Here is a 25,195-nt window from a genome sequence, read left to right as displayed (position 1 = left end):
TTATAGAGGCAGCATAACAATATGCCTTGTGAGCTCCATTTATGATATCAGACACATCTGTGTTCATGTCCTGGTTCTAAACATCAGTATCCCTTCTGTAAAATGGGAATTATGATTGTATCTCTGTTAGTTGCCTATTTCTGCTATAACAATTTACCACAAAATTAGTGACTTAAAACAATACAGATTTGTTATATTAGAGGTCTGCAGGTCAGAAGTCTGAAATGGTTTTGGGGGGCTAAAACCAAAGTGATAGGGGCAAAAATGATGGCAGGCTGCATTCCTTCTGGAAGCTTTAATGGAGAATCTATTTTATTTCCTTTTTCAGTTTCTAGAAGCCACCTGCATTTCTTGACTGGTGACCCCTTACTCCATCTTCAAATCTCTCTCTCTCTGGCATCTGCTCCTATGCTCACATTTTCTTCTCTGACTGACCCTCTTGCTTCCATCTTATTAAGACCCTTGTGATCATACTGGGCTTACCTGGATAATTGCATCCAAAGATCCTTAAGTTAATCATATCTGCAAACTTCCTTTTATCATGTACTGTCACATAGTTTCAGGTTCTGTAGATTTGAAAGATGTGAGGTATACTCTCAACCTTTGGACATTTTAAGTTATTCTTGAAACAGGTTAGGTCACCAGAAAACTATTCTTTTTTAGAATTTATTTTAAATTGTATTTTGTTGATTATGCTATTACAGTTATTCTTATTTTTCCCCCTTTGCCCCCCTGCACCCAGCATGCCTCCAGTCTTTCAGGCAATGCCCCCCACCATTGTCTATGTTCATGGATCACGCAAGAAAAGGTCTTTGGCTACTCCATTTCCTATACTGTATATTCCCATGGCTATTCTGTAACTACCAGTTTGTATTTCTTAATACTCCCCCCGCCCCGTTCACCCATTACCCCAAACTCCCTTCCATCTGGCAATCATCAAAATGTTCTCTGTATCCTTGATGCTGTCTCTGTTCTTCTTGTTTGCTTAGTTTGTTTTTTAGATTAAATTTTTGATAGATATGTATTTATTGCCATTTTATTGTTCATAGTTTTGATCTTTTCTTCCTCAAGTTAAGTCCCTTTAACATTTCATATAATAATTGTGGTGATGATGAACTCCTTTTGTTTTTTTCTTGTCTGGGAAGGTCATTATTTGCCCTTAAATTCTTTCCTTTTTTTTTTTTTTTTTTTTTTCCAGCACAGGGTAATAAGACTTTATTGTAAACTTACATGTGGCAAAGATCTAGAACTAGAATGAAAAAACATCATAAGAAGAGACAATTCCAGGGCCCAGATTCTCACCCCTGCTCTCTCATGGACTGAATGATCTAAATGATCTTTTCTTTCTTTCTTTCTTTTTTTTTTTTTGCATATCTTTTCTAATCTCTCAACTGATTTACTGCCAATTGACTTACTCTGCTTACTCATGCTTTATGGCAGTTCAAATATATATTTACTTATTTATTTCAATTTTTATTTTTTTGTTCAATACATTTGTCTCCACCTTCTCACCACCGCTTTCCCCTGCCCTCCTCCTCTTGCCCTTCAACTCTAAATGATGTCTTTGCTGGAAAGAGCAGTCTTGGCTGTAGGTCCTCACTTTTCATGATTTTGAATATTTCTTGCCATTCCCTTCTAGCCTGCAAAGTTTCTTTTGAAAAATCAGCTGATAGTCTTTTATGGTTGTCATAACTCCCCTGTAGGTAACTAATTCTTTTCTCTTGCTGCTTTTAAGATTATTCTCTCTTTCTCTTTAACCTATGGCATTTTAATAAGGATGTGTCTTGGAGTGGGTCTCCTTGCATTCATCATAATTGGGATTCTCTGCACTTCCTGGACTTACATGTCTGTTTTCTTCACCAAATTAGAGAAGTTTTCTTTCATTATTTTTTCAAAGAGATTCCAATTTCTTGCTCTTTCTCTTCTCCTTCTGGCACCGCTGTGATGTGAACGTTGGCCTTCAAGTTGTCTCAAAGGCTGCTTACACTATCCTCATTGTTTTGGAGTCGTTTTTCTTCTTGTTGTTCTGATTGGTTGTTTTTTGCTTCCTTGTGTTCCAAATCATTGATATGATTCTTGGCTTCATCCACTCTACAGTTGTTTCCCTGTAAATTGTTCTTTATTTCAGTTAGTGTATCCTTCATTTCTGACTGGATCTTTTTTTATGCTGTTGAGGACCTAGCTGAGTTCCTTGAACATCCTTGCAACTAGTGTTTGGAACCGTGCATCTGATGGATTGCTTATCTCCATTTTGTTTAGCTCTTTTTCTGGAGTTTGGATCTGTTCTTTTGTTTGGGCCATGTTTCTTTGTCTGCTTATATTGGCAGCCTCCCTGTGTTTGTTTCTTTGTATTAGACAGAGCTGCTATGACTCCCCGTCTTGGTAGTGTGGCCTAGTGTAATAGGTCTCCTGTAGGGTCCAGTGGCACAATGTCCCCTATCACCCAAGCTGGGTGCTCAAGGTGTATCTTTCATGTAGGCTAAGTACCCCCTCTTGTAATTCATCCTTGGTTGTTGCTGACAGATCAGTGGGAGGGATTTACCCAGGCCAGTCAGCTGCAAAGATTGGCTGTGACCAGTTCCCACCACCCCTGTCCCTCCGTGGAGGATCAGCTGTGCAGGGGCAGGGTGGTGGTGCTCCGGTGTGGCCTGTAGCTGTCCACTGGATGATCCGGTCATAGGGTTTCCTGCGTGGTGCAGGCCAAGGTTAGCCCCAACCTGTGTTTTGCCCCAGGTCTTCCTGCCTGAGCTATAAAGCAATCTGAGATGGTTGCTACTTGGGCTGGGCTTGGAGATTCCCAGGTGAAGCCAAACTGTGAATCTAGGCTGGCTGCTGCTAGTGCTGGTCCTGGGATTCACTGAGGCTGGCTGTTGCTTGTTTGACAGGATTTATGAAGTTGTACAACATGAGCCAAGATGAGTCATTCATATGGAAAAGCAGCTTGGTTGGGTTGGTAGGTTGGTTGGGGTGGAGTCTCTGGGGATCTCCAAGGTGGACCAAACAGTGTTAGCCAGGTTGATAGAATCTCAGATATGGCACCAGCTTGCCACAAAGGGTTTAGAAAAGGGACAATGGCCTCTACTCTCCTTGATTGCAGACCAAACTTCAGTTTCTTCCTATATACCACTGATGCCTTTCAAGCTGCTACCCCAGTGCTGGAGCTCAGGAAGTGAGTCTGAGTAGGTGAGTCCATGTGTGGGTTCTTTAAGAGAACTGCTTCGGGCTCTAGCAGTTTCTTCCCCCATTCACTCCCTGCTGGCTTTTGCAGCCAGAAGTTGGGATTTATCTTCCTGGCACTGGAACCCTGGACTGGGGGGCCTGGTGTAGGGCCGGGGCTCCTCACTCCCAAGATATCCCTCCAGAATTTTGATCCACATGTGTGTGGGGCCAACCCGGTCCAGATCAGCACCCCTCCTACTGGTTTGGGTGGATGTGGTTTCTTCAATTCTGTAGTTTTCAGACTTCCATTCATTTCAATTCCTGATGTTCCTGAGCGATGGTTGTCCTATATTCTAGTTGTAATTTTGATGTGGTTGTGCGAAGAGGTGACCCATGTCTGCCTATGTCACCATCTTGACCCAAAAGCTCTATTTTTACAGCTTTGCAAGAACACCCCTACTGTCTGCAGGGGAGCCCAACCTGTGGCCCACAGGCTGCATGCACCCCAGGGTGGCTTTGAATGGGGCCCAGCACAAAATCATTAATTTATTTACAACATGAGATTTTTTTGTGTGTGATTACATGTCACAATGTATTTAATGGGTGGCTGAAGACAACTCCTCTTCTTCCAGTGTGGCACAGAGATGCCAAAAGGTTGGACACCCCTGCAAGGCTTTCTTCAATATTTTATTGAATATTATGAAAGTAAAAGCAAATTAAGGAGACATTTGCAATTCTTTAACATTGTTGTTGAAAAACCATGTCTATGTTCAACTTTGATCAAAGTTTTAATAAAGATCATTCATTTTAGGTTTTCATGAAATATTTGTCTTGCCTAAAGAGCTGATGTTATATCTATACAACCTAAAGTATTTTCTTTTTGCCTTGGATGCTAAAAAAAGTCAGAAATGGATTTTATTGCTCAGTGTCAGAAATGTGTGTGTATGTGTATGTTTTATAAGTATATAGCAGTTATTAAAATCTTGCCACAAACTCAGATGTACAAAGAAAATGTGACTTTTGCTCTGGCTGGTATGGTACAGTAAATTGAGTGCCGGCCTGCAAACCAAAGTGTCAGCAGTTCGATTCCCAGTCAGGGCACATGCCTGGGTTGCAGGCCAGGTCCCCAGTAGGGGATGCACAAGAAGCAACTACCATTGATGTTTCTCTCCCTCTCTTTCTCCTTCCCTTCCCCTTGCTCTAAAAATAAAGAAATAAAATCTATTTAAAAAGTGACCTTTTTCTTTTTAAAGGTAATTGAACTTAATTTTCATTTTGAGCCCCTATTAATTAAGCTAGGATATAGAAGCCGAATTTCAGTCAATTCAAGGTCTGTTTATCCTCTTTCCTCTGGTGTTATATGTAATTTAAGGAGGACTAATGTTGGGCTAGTACTGGTGATGTGGGTGACATTATCATCATCCATGCTGCCATCTGCTGAGGTGTTTTCATTTGCATCTGGTCTTTGGCAGTTGGTTTGTGCAGGTTCCTGCTGCAATCTCTTTAGCATGTTTCAGGTCACTGGCTCTCTGTATGGTGTCTGTGCTGTACTGAGGTACATGGGATATGTGTATTCTCCATGTCATTCTTGGGTATGAGGGGAGAGCTTTGTGGGACTGGTACAGACACTCTGTTTAAATGCACCATGAAGACATTGTTTCGTTGTGGCACCTTGGCACAGAAAGAACTTTCTGTTTGCTGTCCTAGACAACCAGGGCTTGGGGCACAGGTCTCCTTCTGTCAGATCTGCTAGATATACCTGGGGATTTCTCTTGTTCTTTCTGCTAGGGAGGTAAGATGCAGGACCCTTTCTTACAGTATGCATTAATGTCTAAGTTCTCTTAGCTTCCTTCTGGCTTTTCTTTCCTCTTTCCTAACCCATACTATTGAGACTTTATCTAGTTTAGGATGCAAAAAACCTGCTATATTTAGTCTTCCAAATTTTAGTCTTAAACTCTAATTTCAGCTTTTGAAACTCAGTACCAGCTCCGTGTTCTCTGCTGGGGCGTGCCGCCTGTGATCTGATGACTGCAGCTGGCTCTATGGGAGGGGACACCTCAGTTAATGTCTCCAAGGATTTTCCCATCGCAGATACAAGCATAGGAAAAATAATTCCTTACTTGATTTCCCTTTTTAACACAGTGAGTGTTTAATACAGTGAAAATACATCTTCGTTAACAGGTTACAAGTTTTTGATGGCAGGTGCTATGCCTTACTTATTTTTACACTCCTCAAAGTGCTTAAACCAAAGATGCTCAGTAACTGTTGATTTATTGTGACATTAAGAATAACTAGGTTAAACATGCCATGATCAGGCAAAGGGGTATTTTATTAAGCAAGAGTCCATTGGGCCAGCTGTCCTGGGCAACTAACATTGGCCTGAAAAGTAAAATAATTTATGATTGTCAGATACTAAGTTAAATGATCCAAATACTACCATAGCTTACTAAAGGACTTTCTTCAACTTTCAAAAGAAAGAATAAACATTAGATTACTGAAGACTTTTTCCTGTCTCCCCCTCTACTCTTTAGGTTTTCCCAAAAGTTAACTCCAGGAAAAATGCCAATAAATGATCACGACTCTGGTGTTGAAGATGAAGACTTTTCTCCAAGACCAATTCCTAGTCCTCACCCAGTGAGTCAGAAGGTATCACTGATCTTATAAAGTACTCACCCTGATGGCTAGAAACCTAAAAGTCTCTTCTGTTTAAGTACTCAATAACATAACCTAAAAATTCTATATGTAGCTATCTATATGTATATGGTTATATTTGCATATATACCTCACAGATATTTATAATTATTTAATGTAGTAGTAGATATACATATATACACTAGCTGTAAGTACATGTAATTATTATTCCCAGAGAAAATTGAGGCAAAGATTGGTTAAGTTACTTGCCGAGGATTACACAGCTAGTAAGTAGTAAAGCTGAAATTCTGATTGCAGAGGGTTAGTTTCATAATCTGGTGCTTTTAGTCCATATAGACTCAACATTCTCTACCAATATCACCAAAGCTTGACATTGCATCCTATTTCCGTATCCTGAGAAAACCTTCTACTTGCTTTTGGAGATGAATTGCTAATAACACCCGTCATAATTTTTTGGAGCCAACCAGTGGGTTATTTTAGAATTGTTGTACCTTAATTAGACTAATGGCTTATTAGAAGAAAAGGAATAGGAAAGATTTCTTTTTTTAATCCTTACCTGAGGATATGTTTATTGATTTTTTTTTTTTTTTGAGAGAGAGAGAGAGCAAACATTAACATAAGAGAGAAACATGGATTGGTTGCCTACTATACATGCCCTGATTGGGGATCAAACCTACAACCTAGGTTATGTGCCCTGATTTGGGATCAAACCCATAACTTTTTGTTGTATGGGACAATGCTCCAACCAGCTGAGCCACCTGGCCAGGGCTGGAATGGGAAAGATTTTTTTTTTAATTAATATCACATTACAACCAAATTCAGCACAGCGAGTATTTTGTTTTTTTCTGCTATCTTCCAACTCTTTTAGTTAATATCAGTACAAAGAATAACTAAATAGTTTCACTTAGTGGAAAAATATTTTGAAATACTTATCAGAAGATTCTTTGTTATTTAGGATTCAGAAACATTATTTGCTACTAAATCTGTTGAAGCATTTTGCCTGTGATAATTTTTTTTGCTGAGAGGGTAAAAAAATCTGTTGTAAAACAGTTTATCATATTGTATTCTCTGATCTAAGCAACGTTAAAGTGTTCCAATAGAAGGAATTCTATCATTATATCAGTTTGTAATATGCTTAGTTTCATTTTTTTGAGGGTGAGGACCTTATTTATTTTGCTCACAATTGTATTCCTAGTGTTTAGCACATAGAAGATGCCCAGAAAATATTTATCAACTGTCTAGATAAGGAATAAACCTTAAATAAGTAACTGGATATAATTTGGGAGATACTGGTCTAAGGAAAGTGAAGCATGTATCTTTTTCCTAAAAAGTACTTGTCCCTCTTTCATTTCTTTCCCATTTTCAGGTTTCTAAGATCCAACCATCAGTTCCAGAACTTTCACTTGTGTTGGATAGCAATTGTATAGACTCAAACCCTCTGCCTAATGCTTTGGAAATGGTCAATAATCAAAATCCCCCTTTCCTGATTAACCACTCTGAACACTTGGAGCCACTGCAGCCCCAGCTTTATGATGAGAAACACAACCCCGAATCTGAAGCTGGAGAGCCTTCCTTGAAAGGGCTACCAAATCATTTAAACCAGGGCACTGCTCCTTTGAGACACTGCAGAGCAAGACAGCCATCTACCTGTAAGAAAGAGAACCTCCATATAAAGAATAGAGTTAAACCATCTTCTATTAATGGGCCATTTCCTGATGCACCTGAAAAGCTTCAAACAGTTTTTTCTGGAAATGTACACAAAGAAGAGTATCCTATAAGATCTTCCACATTTAATTCTAGGCAGTCTTCTCTTGTTCCACAGTCCCACCCACATAATTTTATTTTTTCACCTCATAATTCAGGAAAACCCATGGAATTTCAGGTACCTACTCCCCCACCACCATCTTACTATTCCACAAACGTTTGTAGTTGTTGTCAGCATCATGGCCATATTCAATATAGTCCAATAAATTCTTGGCAAGGAATGAATACAGTAGGATCCGTTCAAGACCTCCAGTCTGAAGCTGTTCAGAAACATTCCTTATTTCACCCAAGTGGATGTCCAGCTATGTATCATAATGCATTCTATTCTTCAAGCAGTCCTATAGCTTTGAGACCTCAGGGAAGCATGGGCAGTTGTTCTTCCCGCGGCAGTGTAGAACCGTCTCCTATGGCAAGACTACCTTCCAACGTGGACTCATGTAACCAGCAGCCTTGTGCAGTATGCGTGCATACACCCAACACTGGGTCAGATGACGGAATGATGGGACTGTCCCCAGATGCATATAGATTCCTCACAGAACAAGACAGACAGCTGAGACTACTTCAAACACAGGTTTGCTGGGTGCTTTTTTAGTTCTGTTAATTCCTGGTATTAAAATGGTTTCTTAAAAATAAGTCTTAAGTAATTATATTTTTTGGAGTAGAATTATGAAATGTCAAAACTAGGAGGAGCCTGGGAAACTGAATTCTGGTCCCTGTTTTACAGATAAGTAAAATGAGGACCATAGAGTGAAAAATAACTTACCTAATGACACATTGCTAATTGGAAGAGTCAGGACTAGAAAACAAACTTTCTGTTCTGTTTTGTGCATATCCTAACTTACAACATAATTGTATTTTTCTCTTTTTTTTTTTTTTGCCTCTAATAAGTATGTAAGTTACTAAACCATTGTAGACAGCTAAATACAGGGTAGGGCAAAAGTAGGTTTCCTTTTTTTTGTATGGAAAAAAATACAATAATAAATAATAATAGAAGAATAAACTCTGTTTCAAGTACTCACATCTACTTTTGCCCCATGCTTTATAAGGGCTGCACAGTAGATTCTGATACAGCTCTAGTTTGTGAATTTTATAGTATATATACTAATCCTTAGAAAAGAGTTTTAGCACCTCTTCAGTATTTCGAGTTTTCTTTCCTCTGGTCTTTATGGCAAAGTTCTTAGTCTTAATGATCCTCTTGCACTATTGAGTCTTTAAATGTTGTTTGTTTGTTTTTTTCTTTCCTTACTGGCACCCTTCTTCCACATCCCTATCCCAAATCCTCCCATTTTTTCCCCCAGAACCAATGAAAATGACCCAAAGTATACTTCATAATTTTTTCCATGATCCTATAACTGCAAATATGTATGATGGGCATATATACATTTGATTTTTTAAAAAATCTTTGTTTTATAAAATTGGAGTCATAGTGTTTGCATTTTGCAAAAACAGAAAAAAAATATGACATTTTAAAAATTCCACTTAAAATGCTTTAGATGGCACCTGAGAAAAATTTAGCTTTGCTGTTTTTCTTACAACTAGGCAAATTCTTTGAAATTATCAAATGTAAATTGAATTTTAACAAATTGTAAACATTTGGGAAAACTTTTAATGTTGCTAAATATTCACATTGAAATCAAGTTTTTCCTGTTTTTTTTTTTAAGATTTTATTTATATACTTTTAGAGAGGGGGAAGGGAGGGTGAAAGAGAGGGAGAGAAGCATCAATGTGGGGTACATCAATTGGTTGCCTCTCACACACCCCCATCGAGGGCTCAGCTCACAACCCACACATGGGAATCCACATCCACAACCCACACTGGGAATCAGACTGGCAACCTTTGGTTCACAGGCTGGCATTCAATTCACTGACCCATACCAGCCAGGGCTGTTTGTTTGTTTGTTTGTTTGTTTGTTTTAAGACTATGGAGGACAAAAAAATCTCAGTTATTTGGGATTTATATACTTAAAATGTAAATTATAAACTACTGGCTCCAATCTAGATTATCTGAATAATTATACTTGGACAATATAAACTATATTAAAAGTATCATAACATATTTTCTATGTAGTATATCTAGAACTCTTATTCTGTATAGAATTCTGTTGTAATGATACATAACAAATTTTCTAATTGGCCCCCTATTATTTCAGTAGTTTGAAATTTTTGCTATTGCCTTATACTTGCATCTTCCTGCATATGTATTTGTATCACTGTAGTACACATTACTAAAAGTGAAATTGTGAAATTAAAGAGAACACACACTTTAAACACTCAAAGATATCCAAACTTGCTCCTCTCTTAATATTCCAAGTCTTATTTTGATGTGTGGTTAAAGGGCTGGTCTCTGGTACCAGACTCTTTAGGTTCTAATCTAGTTATTGGGTCCCATAAATTATGCCATCTTGGGCCAGTTATCTTACCTTTGGATTCAGTTTTCTCATTTACAAAATGAGGATATACATATGTGTATGCATTATTAAGGGTTGAATTAGTTACTAGGTAAGAGCTAAGAATAGTGCCTGGCATATGGTTAATGCTCAGTAAGTGTTAGCTATTACCATTTTTTCATTATCATTATCTCAGTTAATGACATCATTTCTCATCCTGTCACTCAGGCCAAAATCCCAGATGTCAACAACCCAGGCTTTGTTTTCTAGATACTCCCTGAACTTAACTTCTCTTTACCATCTTTTACGCTGCCACCCTAATTCAAATTGTCTTCTCTTACCGTACGTGGTCTTTCCAGTTCTGTCCCCTTGTGTTTCCTGTAGTTGGGAACACCACAGCCATCTTTTTAAAGCTCAAGTCAGATCATAGGGCTCTCGCTTAAAACTCAGTAGTATACCATTACAATTGAAATAGGATGCAAACTCCTTACCTTAGCCCTCGGAGCCTTTTAGATTTGGCACCTGTCTTCCCTTCCCCAGCTCATCACTTGCCACGTTTTTTATGTTCACTACACTTCAGCTGCAGTAATGTGCTTTTTGTTCTTCAAAAACATAAATGTGTTTCTACGTTAGTTCTTAAGCTTGCTTCTCTTTGCCTGAAACATTGTTCTATTTCTAATGGCTGGCTCCTCATCATTCAGGCCTTAATTAGATATTTTTGTACATATATTCGTATATGTATATAGACATGTGTATTATACATATGTAAGTATTCAGTGTAGTACCTGGCTATAGTAAGTACTCAGCAAATTGCAACTATCTTATTTATCTCCTAATCCTTACAGCTACTTTAGTTTTATGTGGTATGGAAGCTCATAGTGGTTAAATCGCTTTTCCAAAAGGTAACAGAGAAGGATTTAAACCTATGTCTTTATGATAACAAATACCATGCCCCAAACCACTCAGTACATATGCTATTTTGTATTATTAATGCAGGTTAAATTTCTACTGATTTTAACAATTTATTAATAATGCTTATTTTTCTATATTAATAAAGTTAATCTAAAATTAATGAGATAAGATGAACACAATAGTATGATTTATAGGGAAATATAAAATCACATTGTTTAAAAAAGAGTTTTCAGCTCTTAAGTATATATTCAAGATAAATGTTCACACAAAAATGTCAAATTTGAAATTTCAAATTTCAATGAGCATACAAATGTTCATAGCAACATTGTTTATAATAGCACGAAGTGAAAACATTCCATATGTCCATCAACTGATGAATGGATAAACATGATGTGATACATACATACACTGGGATATTATTCATTCATTAAAAGGAATAAAGTATTGATAGATGCTGCACCATGGAGGAACTTCGAAAACATTATGCTAAGTGAGAAAAGCAGCATATGAAGTCATTTATTGTATGGCTCCATTTATATAAAATATCCAGAACAGACAGATCTATAGAGACAGAAAGTAGATTAGTGGTTGCCAGGGGCTAGGAAGAGGGGCAGTGGAGAGTGACTGCTAATGGGTACAGAGATTTTTGGGGATTGATGAATGCAAACTTTGCACACATACCAAAAGCTACGGAAGTGTCTACTGTAAAAGGAGGAATTTTATGATATGTGAATTGTATCTCAATTTAAAAAGGGGGAGGGGACATTTCTTGTGTTTGAGCCTCAGCTTTGCTACTTGTTAGTTATGTGACCTGGGGAAGTAACTTAACTTTTAATGCCTGAAGTTTTCTTATTTGTAAAATGTATCTAATATATATAGTATGTTCTTCACAAGGTTGTAAAATTATACATAAAAGCTCTTAGTATAGTGTCATATAAACAGGAAGCACTCAGTAACTGTTAGCAATTGTTAATATTACCAGTTTCTGCATGGTCAAATGTGGGCAATTGTGATTAACCTTTATAAGAAGAATCTTGAGTAAGAATTTGGTACATGGAGTCAGGATATATCTTCTACCATACTTTTGATTTTTTAAGTGCAGTAGGAATAAAATGTAGGATTGAATTGTTAACATTCAGGCTTTATATGAGTGTCAATTTATGAATGCTAATCTAAACACTTGTATGTTTTCACTTTTAAATTTATACATAGCTCAGTTTCGTAATAATGAATGATAATGATTTTCTACATTGAATAAGTTTTATGATATCTAATTGAAATGTGAGAAAAATATAAAGTTTAGTTATTTATAACTGGGGGACTATAATTCATATTTAAACTCAGCTGCCATTTTTGTGATTAATTCACTGACAGTTTAAAGTACGTTTTTAATTGATACAGATTCAACGTTTATTGGAAGCACAGTCTCTTCAGCCCTGTTCTCCTAAGACAGCCACTGTTGAAGACACAGGGCAGGCTGCAAGACAAACGGAGGTGGTTTCCATGGAAGCTCAGTTGTCCCCTGGTTTACACATGAGAAAAAGTGTAAGCATTGCCGTAAGCACAGGTAATTTCTTTTTTTTTTAATTTGTAAGGAATTTTGTGTCTACCTTAAAATGTTTTTACATTGAAATTGGTGCATGGCACAAACAGAACCAAAACCAAGGTAATAAGAATATAACTATTTAAAGTCTTTGTATAATTTTATTCTTTATGAAATAAAACTGTACCTGAAAACAGATATGAAACTATATAACAATACATTGTTTTTGCTACTTTCCCAGGCTGGATCCAATTCTAATAAGAAAAATCATCTGTGGTTTGAGGGAGCTGGGGAGGTTTCATCTATGCACTGTTACTGAATCGGGGCCTTGAAGGGTATGTAGGATTTTAGTAGGTGGAATTCAGAGATGGCAGAAAGACTGGGTAGAGAAAACAGTATGGGCTGAGAGAAGACAGGGCTCTGAGTTGTTCAGTACTCTACATTACAATGTTACGGAGAGCCTTTTTTACATCTTTAACAAAGGAGTATATATTTTATTTGGTAAGCAACATTAAAGGCTTCAAAAAAATCAGTAATATAAATGACATTTATTTACATGTTTACTCATCACCAGTCCATAAAATCCTCAAGAACAACTTTGTGTCCCACTCGATCTAGCAAGATGTCTACTATACAAGGTAGTAGAGATAAGGATGAAGAGGAAGAATCATATAAAGTGCTGATAAGATTTGATAACTAATTGGATGGAGCAGTTGAGGAAGAAGGAGAATTCAGAAGTTACTCTAGCTAAAAGCAATGTGATATCTTGAGTTGCATCCTGGAACAGAAAAAGAACATCAGTGGGAAAATTGCTGAAATCCAAATAAAGTCTACAGTTTTAGTTAATCGTAATGTACAATGTTGGTTTCTTGATTTTGAAAAGTGTATCGTGGTAATGTAAGATGTTAACATCGAGGGAAACTGGAAGAGGAGTATACAGGAACCCTGTATTCTCTATAACTCTAGATTTATTTCAAAATGAAGATAAAAGTTACTCCAGGGTTTTAAGCCTGGATGATAGAGGGAATGATGGCAGTATTGAACAGAAAGAGGCAAGTTAGAGAAGCCAGGGAGAGAGGATGAGTATAGTCTAATCTGTTGAGATTAAGCTACTTTTGAAAATGAAGATAGTGATGCTCAAATTCAAAAGAGTGGGGGTGAGTTAATGATATAAGACTGTCAAAAGTAACAGGTGAAGATTTCAGCCTAGGGAGTAAATTTTAGAAGGGGTAATAAAGAAAAAAATGTGTATATTCTTTTTCTGAACTATGTATATACAGGGAAGGAAGGAGTGAACTAATTTAAGCAAGGATGGGGAATTTACTGGAAGAATATGGGGATGTTTCATGAAAGCCAAGGCCAAGAATGGGGCTGGACATCAGGAAAAAAACAGAACTAGAAACTGGAATACCATTAGGACTATCTAGCTATGATACATGGCTGTTTTACTCATCTGCAGTCTTCACTGCTTTACATTTTAAAATATAGCTCACCCAGAGTTCCAAAGTTTGTGTGTTGCACAGTTCTAGCCTTATGCACAAACAAGGTTACTATCCTTCAGTCCCAGTGTCAAATTGCAGAGAACCTGAATGGCAAAATTTGGGTTAGGTTTTATACCCTGGTTCAATCATAAGGGGATTGAGACTCACATAATAAGGACATAGCTTCTGGAGTCCCATCTTTGTTAATTGCAGGGGCGATAGTTCCCAGGGAAGGAATATGTCTGTGTGTGTTTTGTAGAGGGATGGAGGGGAAGGAGTTATGGGTATTGTGAGATAAATAAACATACCAAAAAGTTCAGTTTCCTCCTATGGTCTCTTGTAAAATGCTGTACATAAAGTGTATTACAGTTGCGTATCCTCTGTATATGTCACAAGACTGTAAGCTTTTGAGATCTGGAACACTGCCTTATTCTCTATTGTATCTTCATTACCTAACATGACGCCTAAAACAGTATGTGCTGAATAAGTGATAATTGAGTGAAGTTATTCACATGTTTGAACTGATAATCTGAAATTATTTGAAATAAGTTTTCAAGTATGATATATGGAATTCAAATATTTTGAAACTTCATGGATTCACATTCAGAGTTGTTACTTATATGCAGAAAAATGAATTATTAATCATTTGAATTAAATGGCTCTTAGAAGCACATTTATTCTATAATAATACTTAATTCCCAGAAGTATATATTTAGTGATACATATTCAGGAAAAGTAACACTTGGAGATTATTATGCTAAGTAAAATAAGCCAGTCAGAGAAAAACAAATACTATGTGATCTCACTTATATGTGGAATCTAATGGACAAAATAAACTGATGGACTAAATAGGAGCAGAGGCATGGATACATGAAACAAACTGACAGCTGTCAGAGGATAGGGGAGAGGGGACCTGGATGAAAGAAGGTGAATGGATTAGCCAAACAACACAGATACATGACCCATAGACACAGACAACAATGTGGTGATTGGCCAGAGGGAAGAAAGGGTGGGGGCTGGGTGGGAGCAGGCAAAGTGTGGGGAAATGGGGACATCTCTAACAGTGTCAACAATAAAAACAAAGAAAAGATTGTAATGTTTAGTTTAATACAAGAGCAAATCATGCTTTTATTAATTTATTTTCATAAAATCATCTAAGTTGGCCCTCGAAGTAGAATACATTTTGACTTGGATTTACTTTTTGGTTTTAACTAATTCTGTAAATTATTTTATAAAGCAGTTATTTCCCAAATTGTAGAATGCATACCATTGAGGTTCAAAAGATGACTTGCAGTAGTATACAGAAGAATATTTTATACTTTGTGGCTATATTTATTCCTAGGCGTATTGGAAAAATATAACACTTCAAATATATGACTTCTTGGGAATGATGACACAGGTAAAAAATAAAGTGAGTTGACAAAAATAGCAAGCAAGTAATAATACATGCAGATAGTTCTGCAAATAATTGTGCAACTGATCCATAAAGTTTGGGAAACATTTGATTTTTAAATACATGTCTGATACTGCATATGTCTGATGTATCCCTAATATGGCCTTATAAATGTTGAATTTAAATATCAAAATCAGAGAACCTAGGGATTTGTATTTTATATATTTTCACCTGTTTTTCAGAACATCAGTTTTCAACACACACACACCAAATTGTATTCAAAATTTTAATATATAGAACATATCATTTGAGAGCCACATCTCTTGAAGAATCAGGGCCCAGGATATCCCCTTTTCCTTTGTACCTGTTTTTTATCTTTTCACCTGCCACTTAACTCTTTGTGACATTTCTGAGGAAATATAATCTGAAAAGAGTTGTAAGTAACTGTGTTAAAATAATATAACAACTTTTACTTAACAATGGTTTGTCAGGGAATTATTTTTGTAGTGGAATATTTGTTTCAGTGTCTGTTAAAACATTCAATCTCCAGGTGCTAGCTTGTTTTGGAATGCAGCAGGTGATCATCAGGAGCCTGACTCTCAGCTAAAGCAAGATGATACCAAGATTTCCAGTGAGGACATGAATTTTTCTGTTGATATTCATAATGAAGTCACAAGTCCTCCAGGTAGTGCATCTTCATTAAAGGTGGTTGATATCCCCAGTTTTGAAGAGAGCAACATTGCTGTGGAAGAAGAACTTAATCAGCCACTTTCTGTGTCCAAGTAAGGTCTCTTTGATTCAGTATTCATCCTACTTCTTTTTCTCTTTTAAATTCTAAAATTCTTTTGGTGATCTAACTTATATGTGCATGCTAACCCACCATATCTGTCTGTATTTGAAAATCCATGACTTCACACCAATCCTCTGATTCCACTCCTACACCCCCTTTTTTTATTTAAAGCTTCTTTCTTTAACTGAGAAATCTGGCTCTCGTTGTGTGTATGATATTTAGTTGTTCAGTCCTACTTCAGTATGTACATGAAGTGGTTTCAGAATGACTGAGAATTTGTAAAAAAAAATTTACTAGAATGTATTTGTTTATAATTTTTATCTTTAGCCTTACAATATACAATGAAAATACCTTTTTTCATTGTTATTCAGGTTAGTTTTTTTCTTCCCCATTCCCTTAAATGGTTGTGCTATTTGTTTGCAATGCCATTAGGTGTTACTCTTTGTATTGCATTTTGGGGTCTCTCCATATTCTAGTTGATTATGTTTGTTTTTTGGTGTGTGAAACATCACTATGATTCTATCAGACCAAACTATATAAAAAGATACACACTCAAAGAATTACTTCTTTCTCATCCCTGCTACCTTGTTCCCAAATTCTCCTTTTACCAACCCTTTTTCTACCCAATCTCTTTAGTTACTGTATTGTTCTTCCTGTATTTCTTTTGTACAAAAGAGCAGATATATATGTATTTTATGTTACTTCTTTCTTATATAAAGTGTAGAAAAGTAGCGTGCCATAAGTACTATCCTAAACTTTTCTCTTTCATTTGGAAATCACTCCAAATTGGTTCCTAGATAGTCTCTTCATTTTTAATAGCTGTATAATATTACATTGTGTGGCTGTGCCATAGTTTAATAAAACACTCTCCTATTTATGAGAATTTAGACTGCTTCCAATGCTTTCTGACTACAGTGAATTAATGTGTAGTTTTGAATTATTTTAGAAGTGGAATTCCTGCATCCAAAGTTAATTGCATATGTAGTTTTGTTAATTATTGCCAAATTTCCCTACCAGAGGGTCATATTGGTTTGCATTCCCACCAGTAATATATGACATTATCTGTTCCCCCAAAGCCAAGCCAAAAACAGAGCTGACCAGCCTCATAAGTGATAACTGATAGCTTGGTATTGTTTTAATTTTCATTTTTAAACTTATAAGTGAGCTGGATCATTTAATATATATGTGAATTATGTGCTTGTCTTTCTTATACCATTTTTCTATTAGAGTTTTATGTGCTTTACCCCTCAAGTTTTAAGTGTTGTTTACGTTTCAGAGATGTTCGATGATTGTGGTATATGTTGTGAATATTTTCTTCCAGCTTGTCAGTTGTCTTTTGACCTTGTTTGATGTTCTTTGCCATGTAATGATTTTTTTACTTTGAGTTGTCAAATTTACTGACTTTTTTTCCTTAGAATTATATCTTGACTGGCATTTTACAAAGATTCATTTTAGCTAATTATTGAGATTTTCATGTACCAAATGTGTGCTTCTCACTTCATATCAAGTTAAAATTAAAGAATATGGAAAAAATTGAAAATTAGCTGAGTTTTAAAGAAGTATGGTTAGAAAAATCATACCATATCTATAAAATGAAATATGATGTAAAGATTAAAACTTGGGTTTTAAGAATATTTAACGAAATGGGAAAATGCTCATGACATGATATTAGGTTTCAAAAAGCAGCTTCTAAAGCTATAATATGGTATAGTTCCTCAGAGGAAATATATTATCAATAGGAAAAAAAGCATAGGTGGAAATACTCTGAAATGTTAACAGCGATTATCTCTGGGCATTCAATTACATGTGACTTTTATTTTCTTTACACTTGGTATAACTTTGAGTAGTTACCTAACTAACCTCTGTGCCTCAATTTCCTCATCTGTTAAATAGGGATAAAATGTAGTAGTATTTATCTCATAGGTCTTTTGGGGAAGGATTATATAATTGATGCACTCAAAACCGTGCCTGACCCTTTCTGCAAGCTAATATTTATTGTTACTTTTCTCTGTCTTCTACAATAGCCACAGATTACTGTTCTTACAAGAAACATTTTTAAATATTGTTTTTCAAGTTTACTTTTAAAATATGTATTTATATCCTAAATTTGGAGATAATAAATACTCATTGTATGAAATTTGAGAAATACATAAAAGCATAAAGAAGAAAAATACCACCAAGCATATAATGTGATTATAAATGACAATTTAGGAACTTTCATTTGACAAGTCTTAAAACTTGAAGTGAGCACTGGCTGGTGTGGCTCAGTGGTATGAGTGCCAGCCTGCAGACTGAAAGTTTGCAGGTTCGATTCTCAGTCAGGGCACATGATTGATGTTTCTCTCTCTCTCTCTCTCTCTCTCTCTCTCTCTCTTTTCCTCTCTTTCTAAAAATAAATAAAATCTTTTTTAAAAAAACTTCAAGTGAACAAATAATATACTTTAAAATTTTAGAGTATCTAAAAAATACTAAAGTCTTTCCTCTCTTTAAACTCTAAAAAATCTTATTGCATCAAGGTAAGGAGAAATCAACAGGTTGTTTTTCAGCTTTCCAAGCAAGTTGTCTAAATATATTATAAATAACATAACTCAAAAAGGTGTTATGATCCAGCTTAGATGCAGCCTATGAAGATGAGATGCTCATCACTAAGAGCTAAAAATACTCACCAGCACGCTGCTTGATTCTTACCTCTTTCTTCCAGAGTTATTGCACTTCAAATATATGTTAAGGATACCTTGATAACTAACACTTACGTTATATATATCCTTTCAAGCAGCTCTTCTCCAGTTGTGAAAAAAGAACCAGATGTGCCCGTGTTCTTTCCGAATTCTCTGCTGGCTGAAAGCGTAAACATGTGCTTACAGAGTAGACCAACAGAGGGTGCTACTAACAACTCTGTACCTTCTGGGGAACCAAAAATTGAGCAAGTAATGCAACCTTTGCCTCATCAGACATCAGATAACCAGAAAATATATCAGGATTTATTGGTAAGAAAATGTAAAGCATTTCCTCTTGTGTGAGATGGTGATATAGCTTAGGGTATACTAGCCAAGCTTCTTCTATCTTTAAATTGATTGGGGCCTTGATATAAGATTTTCTGCAAATTAGTGATGTATCGTTTACTTCTTTTAGCTTTTCATAAATTGTGATAACCTAAATTCTGTAATTTACTGTAAGCATGCAAATCATCAGGTACTTAGATAGCCAGGGAAGGGGGAGAAGCTTTATTTTAAAAATATAAATGTTGATATTAGGCCAAATTCAAACTGAAGTTAGTACCATAAAGAAGCAAGATTTTGCAGGGAGTTTGAACATTGGAAAGAAGTAGAATATTTATGATAATATTTACTGATTTCAGTTTAGGTAAGCAGCATTTTTATTTTTATTAAATACTTAACCTAGTTTAAGAAAGTGAGCTAAGTAAAGTAGGTAATGTAAAATGTGAATGTGACAGTCTTTGCTCTTGAGAACCTAGGGGGAATAGCACATGGGTACCAGTAACAAACAATTAGGGCAGGCGGAGAAGTGCTGTAAGCAAAGACAGCACAGACTAAAAAGAGATAATTCTGGTTGGAGGAATAGTTGTCTTGGAAAAGTTAGAATGTAAACTGGGACATAAAGGTCCCATAACCCTGGCTGTCACTTCCGTACAAATTGTGGACTTTGGAACATTTGATTTCTTCATTTAAAATTGAGGACTAAGTAAGCTCACTTCACGAGGCCCTTAGTATTCCTCAGTGAACATACATTTATTTGCCTGCTAGGTCCCAGCCTGGTGCAAGCAACTGTGTGCTCAGGGAATGAAATGCGCTTTAATGCCAGAAGGCCAGAAGTAGTATTCATTCTCACTCAAAATGAGAAAAGAAAAGAGTCTAATTCTGAAAGTAACAAAGATTTACGAAATGTATAACTGAAACATTACTGTTTTTCAGATGTAAGGATGGTTTAAAACTTATAAAGAATTTTCTACAAATTCCAAAAACACTTGAAATACTTCTGAAATCTCTTGGTTTTAAAAGGAACAAATTCTGAACAGACATACTTTTTTTTTTTTAAATCAGGACAGAAACTATTCAGAAATCTTGAGAATGTAGTTTTGACATATGGTGGTGAAAGGCAAATTGGAAGTTTATTATTATTTCCCTCCCTTTGCATCATTTTTATTTTTTAATTAAATTTATTGGGGTGACATTGGTTAATAAGATTATATAGGTTGCAGTGTGCATTTCTATTTCTATGATACATGATCTGCATATCACATTGTGTGTCTACCACCCATGTACAGACATTCCAGGTTTCCTCTAGGATCTCATGAAAGCATTTATTAGAATGGACTGCTTTTATAAAGAACCCATAATACAGTGGTACCTCAGTACTCATCGTGAATTCACTCTGGAACTCATGACAAGTGCTGAAACCGACCAGTACCTAATGAATTTTTCAAGCGATGAGTGACGAAGCATTTTCTCTTGCGGGGTAGCGTCAGATCTCATACAAATTCTAGCAAGTGCAATGAGTCCCGAGCAAGTGCTGAGTGCTGAAACATTTTTTTCTTGTCCAAATGCATCTCTTACAGGGTTTGACGAGTTCTGAAGCTGATGAGTACCAAGGTATGATTGTAATTACAAATGCACTTGGTACTTTGTAAAATTTGGGAAGATACTGCTTTGCTTTTCGCTAGCCCTACTTAGGCTATTATGTACATTTTTGTTTCCTAAGAGTGTTAATAGTGATTTGTTAAATATGTCCTTTTTCTTTTTATCAGGGTCAAGTGAACCACCTATTAAATAACTCCTCCAAAGAGACTGAGCAGCCGTCTACCAATGCAGTAATTATTAGCCATGAGTGCACCAGAACCCAAAATGTTTACCATGCAAAGAAAAAAAAACATGATTCAGGACTCGTGGACAAAGATTGTGTTCTTAATGCAACCCTTAAGCAACTAAGAAGCCTTGGAGTAAAAATTGATTCTCCCACTAAAGTGAAGAAAAATGCACACAAAGTGGATCATGCCAGGTAATTTTAAAATATTTTAAAAAGATGAATAAATTTTAGATATATGCAGCAGTCTTGTGAGAAAGGGCATATGCTTGCCACTCAGTTCAATTGATTTATCATTTATTCAGGGCCTGCTATATGTGTGATGAATAAGAAATCATCTCTACCCTTTGGATTCTCCATTTTTGTAGGAGAGAGGGTTATATAAGTAATTACAGAGATATTGTGGATGTCTCCTGGGTAAAGATGCCAGTGAAATGCTCTGGGAGTCTTGGGGAAAGAGAAATGAGCTTTTATTCATTTCTGGTGTCTGGAAAGTCTTGCTGGAGGTGATAGTGTCTGTGCCAGCTTCTGGAAATTATGAAGTTGTGCCACCAAAAAGGCAAGAGCATAGTTACGTGAACGCTACCTCCTGCTCACCGGCACCAACTGGCCATGTTCTTCTATTCAGATTCCTCTTCATCAAAGATGACCTTAGCACCTACTTGTTTTAAAGAGGGTAGAATCTGGAAATTATACTAAGGATGTTTTCTGTTAATTATTTTTGTTGCTATATTCTAGTTACAAAAGTAGTAGTTTCATGACTTAAAAAATGTATCAAATAATACACAAATATCAGATAAAATACAGAAACCCCCACTCCTTAGACTTTTCAGTCTGACTCCTCCAAGATTACTTCTCTTGTTTTATATTTTCCTAGAAATGTTCAAGTATATACATGTGTGATGAGTATTGTGATTTGGTTGTTTTTTTTTTTAACATTTATAGCTTACTTTTATTTATAGGCATATGTAATTCTTTCTCATGCATTTAAACAGCTGCATAATATTCTGTGGAACCCATGTGCAATAATATAGTGAACCCTAGCCCTCTGTTAATGGCCCTTTAGTCTGAATCTCTTATTTCTTATCTCAATGCTAAGTGAACATCATTCTACAGGTACTTGTACAAGTATCTTGGAAGGATAAATTCCTGCAGATAGGCAGGCTCAAAGGATATGTGCATGTGAGGTTTTGGCAGATGTTGTCACCAAAATAGTTGGACCACTTTATATTCCTCCCAACAAGGTAGGAGAGTGAGGCTAGTTACCATTTGTGAGATAGAGGCTGTATAACATTTGTTGGAATGCATGGATCACCCTGCTACCTATGTGGAACCCTTACATTTTGGTGTGGCTGCCTTTGAGGAGTAATATATTTCTTCACAGTGGCCACCCTATTTTAATGTCTCTATTGTGAAACATTGAAATTAACACAGTATGTAATGAACTTCTTGAATTAGAAGTTTTTATTTGCTTTTTCAAATTATTTACATTAATATTACCTATAGATATATTTTTAGTGTGCACACATTTTCTGATTTAATATGCAAAGTGCTTATAATTTTAGGAAATAAAGTAGAAAAGGACTGTATATTCAGAATATGTTATCGCTATAATATATCATATAAGAATAATGTCTGGATAAATTGTTAGTATCTCTTTCATCTTATTCCGACAGTCTCCAAAGCATTAAGTGCCAAGAAGGTTAAGGAAGAATTCCTTGTAAAGACTAGCATTATTGAACATGCTGTCCCATTGCTTGGTGATGGCATCACTGGTTTCAGGGAATATTGATGATAAGAATGAAAATACCTGATAGCTATTTGGGCTTCGTAGGGATAAAGATGCAGCAGCTGGCACATATAAAATGGCTGAATTTCTTCATTGAATGGTACGGAAAGTCATAGCTTATTTTTTGACTAGAATATACTGTTTACCATAACAAATAGTACACAAATGACTCTAATTTTTAGGGAACAGAAAAACTGATAGCAAAATCCAAGTCACTGAATACAGTACAATGAAAACTGATATAGAGTCCCAGAGAGTAAGGCAGACCTGACCTCAGTTTGCCAATTACTACCTGTTCAACGTAAGGAAATTAATTAAAAATCTCTATTCCTCAGTTCTCGCAACTGTAAAATATAGGTGATAATAATACTACCTAATTCTTGTATTCATTTGGTAAATGTTAATTGAGTGCCTGCTGCCAGGCACCAAGGATACTGCAGTGGGGGACAGAAGTAGGCTTTCATGAGGGAGCTAGACAATAAACAAGAAGTATGAGTTAAGTATCTATAGATAGCCATAAGTGCCAAGGAGAAAACCGAAAAGTAGGGGAAGAGAAATGTGAGGTATTGGAGTGGACAATGAAGTTGAGATATTTGACATGATGACCTCTCTGAGGAAGGTTTCTATGAGGATTAAATAAGATAATGAATGTTTAGCAGAGTGCCTGACATATAATATGACATCCATAAAAATTAGCATCTGTTATTGTATATATGATATAAAGGGACAGGCAAGGCAATTGGTTAACATTAATGAGATAACAGCAGCCAAAGTGAGTTGAAGGTTATATCTAATAAAAGAAAATCAGTGTATACACAGACGCAGTAGTCTATATCCAGAGACCGGTCGATGTTTTTTATTCACTACAAATAGAATCTCTTCAACTATGAACAATGTAATATTCTGAGCTACTCACCAGAGCTTGTAATGTTATATTATCAAATGTGTTTTCTATTTTTATCTATTTTTTTAATTTTTGTTTTACTTTACTAATATTTACCTTATCAATAACTTTTCCATTAGGGGCCTGTATTTTGTCTTAAAACCATGACTGAGGTTTAAATTTAGGAAAATTCATTTTTGTTCCACTTTCAGTCTGTGAATCACGGATTACTTTTCAGGTTATCATTTTTATCCCTTGAATGTATCTGGATCATCAAGACTTTAATGTCTGAGCACTCAGATAAAAAGCACTGTGAGGCTTAAAGCTGGAGACCTTTAGTTTACTTTCATAGAATGGAACACATTTAGAATAATGCTTTTTGGTACTCAAAATAAGATGCATGATAGCCTACTCTCTTGTGTCTTTCAGTGTGTTGGCATGCATCAGCCCTGAAGCAGTGATCTCTGGATTAAACTACATGTCGTTTGCTAATGTTGGCATGAGCGGTTTAAGCCCTAACTGTGTGGATTTGAGCATGGAGGCAAATGCTATAGCTCTGAAATATTTAAATGAAAATCAGCTGTCACAACTCTCTCTCACTCGATCAAACCAAAATAACTGTGACTCATCTTTTAGCCTTCTACATATTAATACAGACAGGAGCACAGTGGGACTTAGTTTAATTTCACCAAACAACATGTCTCTTGCAACCAAAAAATATATGAAGAGATATGGACTCATACAAAGCAGTGACAATAGTGAAGATGAAGAGGAGCCTCTGAAGAACACAGATAGCAGGAGTGAACATTTACTGAATCAAAACCTTACATCCATACCTGAACAACTTGATTGTCAGAAGGAGCCTTCTAGGAATGCCTGTGAAATAATTAGTTATAATAACTGTGAATCCTTGGGCACCCACACAGATATGCCAGTATTGAGAAACATTACAAATGAAGTTGTTCAGCCAAAAGCAGCACAGCGCTTGAATGAAAACCCAGCTTTCGTATTAAAGAACCTTAAATCAAGTCCTGCAGTCAACCTCCGAACTGGAAAAGCAGAGTTTACACAACATCCTGAAAAAGAAAATGAAAGGAACACTCCAATTTTTCCTGAAAGTTTGAAACTTTCTGAAACTTTCAAGCAAATGAATAGTATGAATTCCGTAGGCACCTTCTTAGATGTAAAGCGTCTCAGACAGTTGCCAAAATTGTTTTAAACCTTTAACTCCCTTCCCTCCTGATATGAGGTGAGGGTGTCTTCTGAAGATACTCAGAGAAGCCAGAACCTTTCGGTGGCCTGGGGATTCCTGATCACTCTAGGGGTCACCCTGTTTTTGTTAACGCCGATTGCAAAGAATTGAATGAGGGGCCTGACTGTAAGATGGCTGGCTAGTAGGAGGGCTGAGTTCTCTTTGTTAGAGAGCTTTTCAGTGTCTCTGAAACCTTTTTTAAATAAACAAGCCCTGAGATCAGTTATTTCAACAAATTTAGGTAAACAGACACTATCCAACTCTGAATCTGAACTGTTCTTTTATACTGTACATTTTGAAAAGTCAGTCTGTTTTCCTAGCATGTTGCATCTCTGCATCTACTCAGTATTGCCTAAAAGAACAAAGTTA

General features: G+C 36.2%; 1 protein-coding gene across 3 annotated transcripts in view; it reads left to right on the top strand.

Moving 5' to 3' along the window:
* STIL (STIL centriolar assembly protein) overlaps positions 1 to 24,842 on the top strand; it is a 44,720-nt gene extending 19,878 nt beyond the window's left edge. For 2 of the 3 annotated variants that reach the window (XM_054572232.1, XM_054572226.1), the window contains 7 exons: positions 5,691 to 5,805; positions 7,178 to 8,146; positions 12,276 to 12,441; positions 15,842 to 16,073; positions 18,855 to 19,068; positions 20,847 to 21,097; positions 24,004 to 24,842. In XM_054572232.1, the coding sequence (XP_054428207.1) occupies positions 5,691 to 5,805; positions 7,178 to 8,146; positions 12,276 to 12,441; positions 15,842 to 16,073; positions 18,855 to 19,068; positions 20,847 to 21,097; positions 24,004 to 24,793 (2,737 nt within the window). In that variant the 3' untranslated portion in view covers positions 24,794 to 24,842. The remainder of the gene's footprint in view (positions 1 to 5,690; positions 5,806 to 7,177; positions 8,147 to 12,275; positions 12,442 to 15,841; positions 16,074 to 18,854; positions 19,069 to 20,846; positions 21,098 to 24,003) is intronic. The other variant, XM_054572224.1, reaches the window with a different exon arrangement.
* Positions 24,843 to 25,195: the final 353 nt, after the last annotated feature.

The sequence above is a fragment of the Pteronotus mesoamericanus genome, unplaced genomic scaffold (assembly GCF_021234165.1).
Source record: "Pteronotus mesoamericanus isolate MK-2021 breed Mesoamerican mustached bat unplaced genomic scaffold, CSHL_Meso_final contig_105, whole genome shotgun sequence".
NCBI classification, from domain to species: domain Eukaryota; kingdom Metazoa; phylum Chordata; class Mammalia; order Chiroptera; family Mormoopidae; genus Pteronotus; species Pteronotus mesoamericanus.
This window is presented reverse-complemented; position numbering and strand designations above follow the sequence as displayed.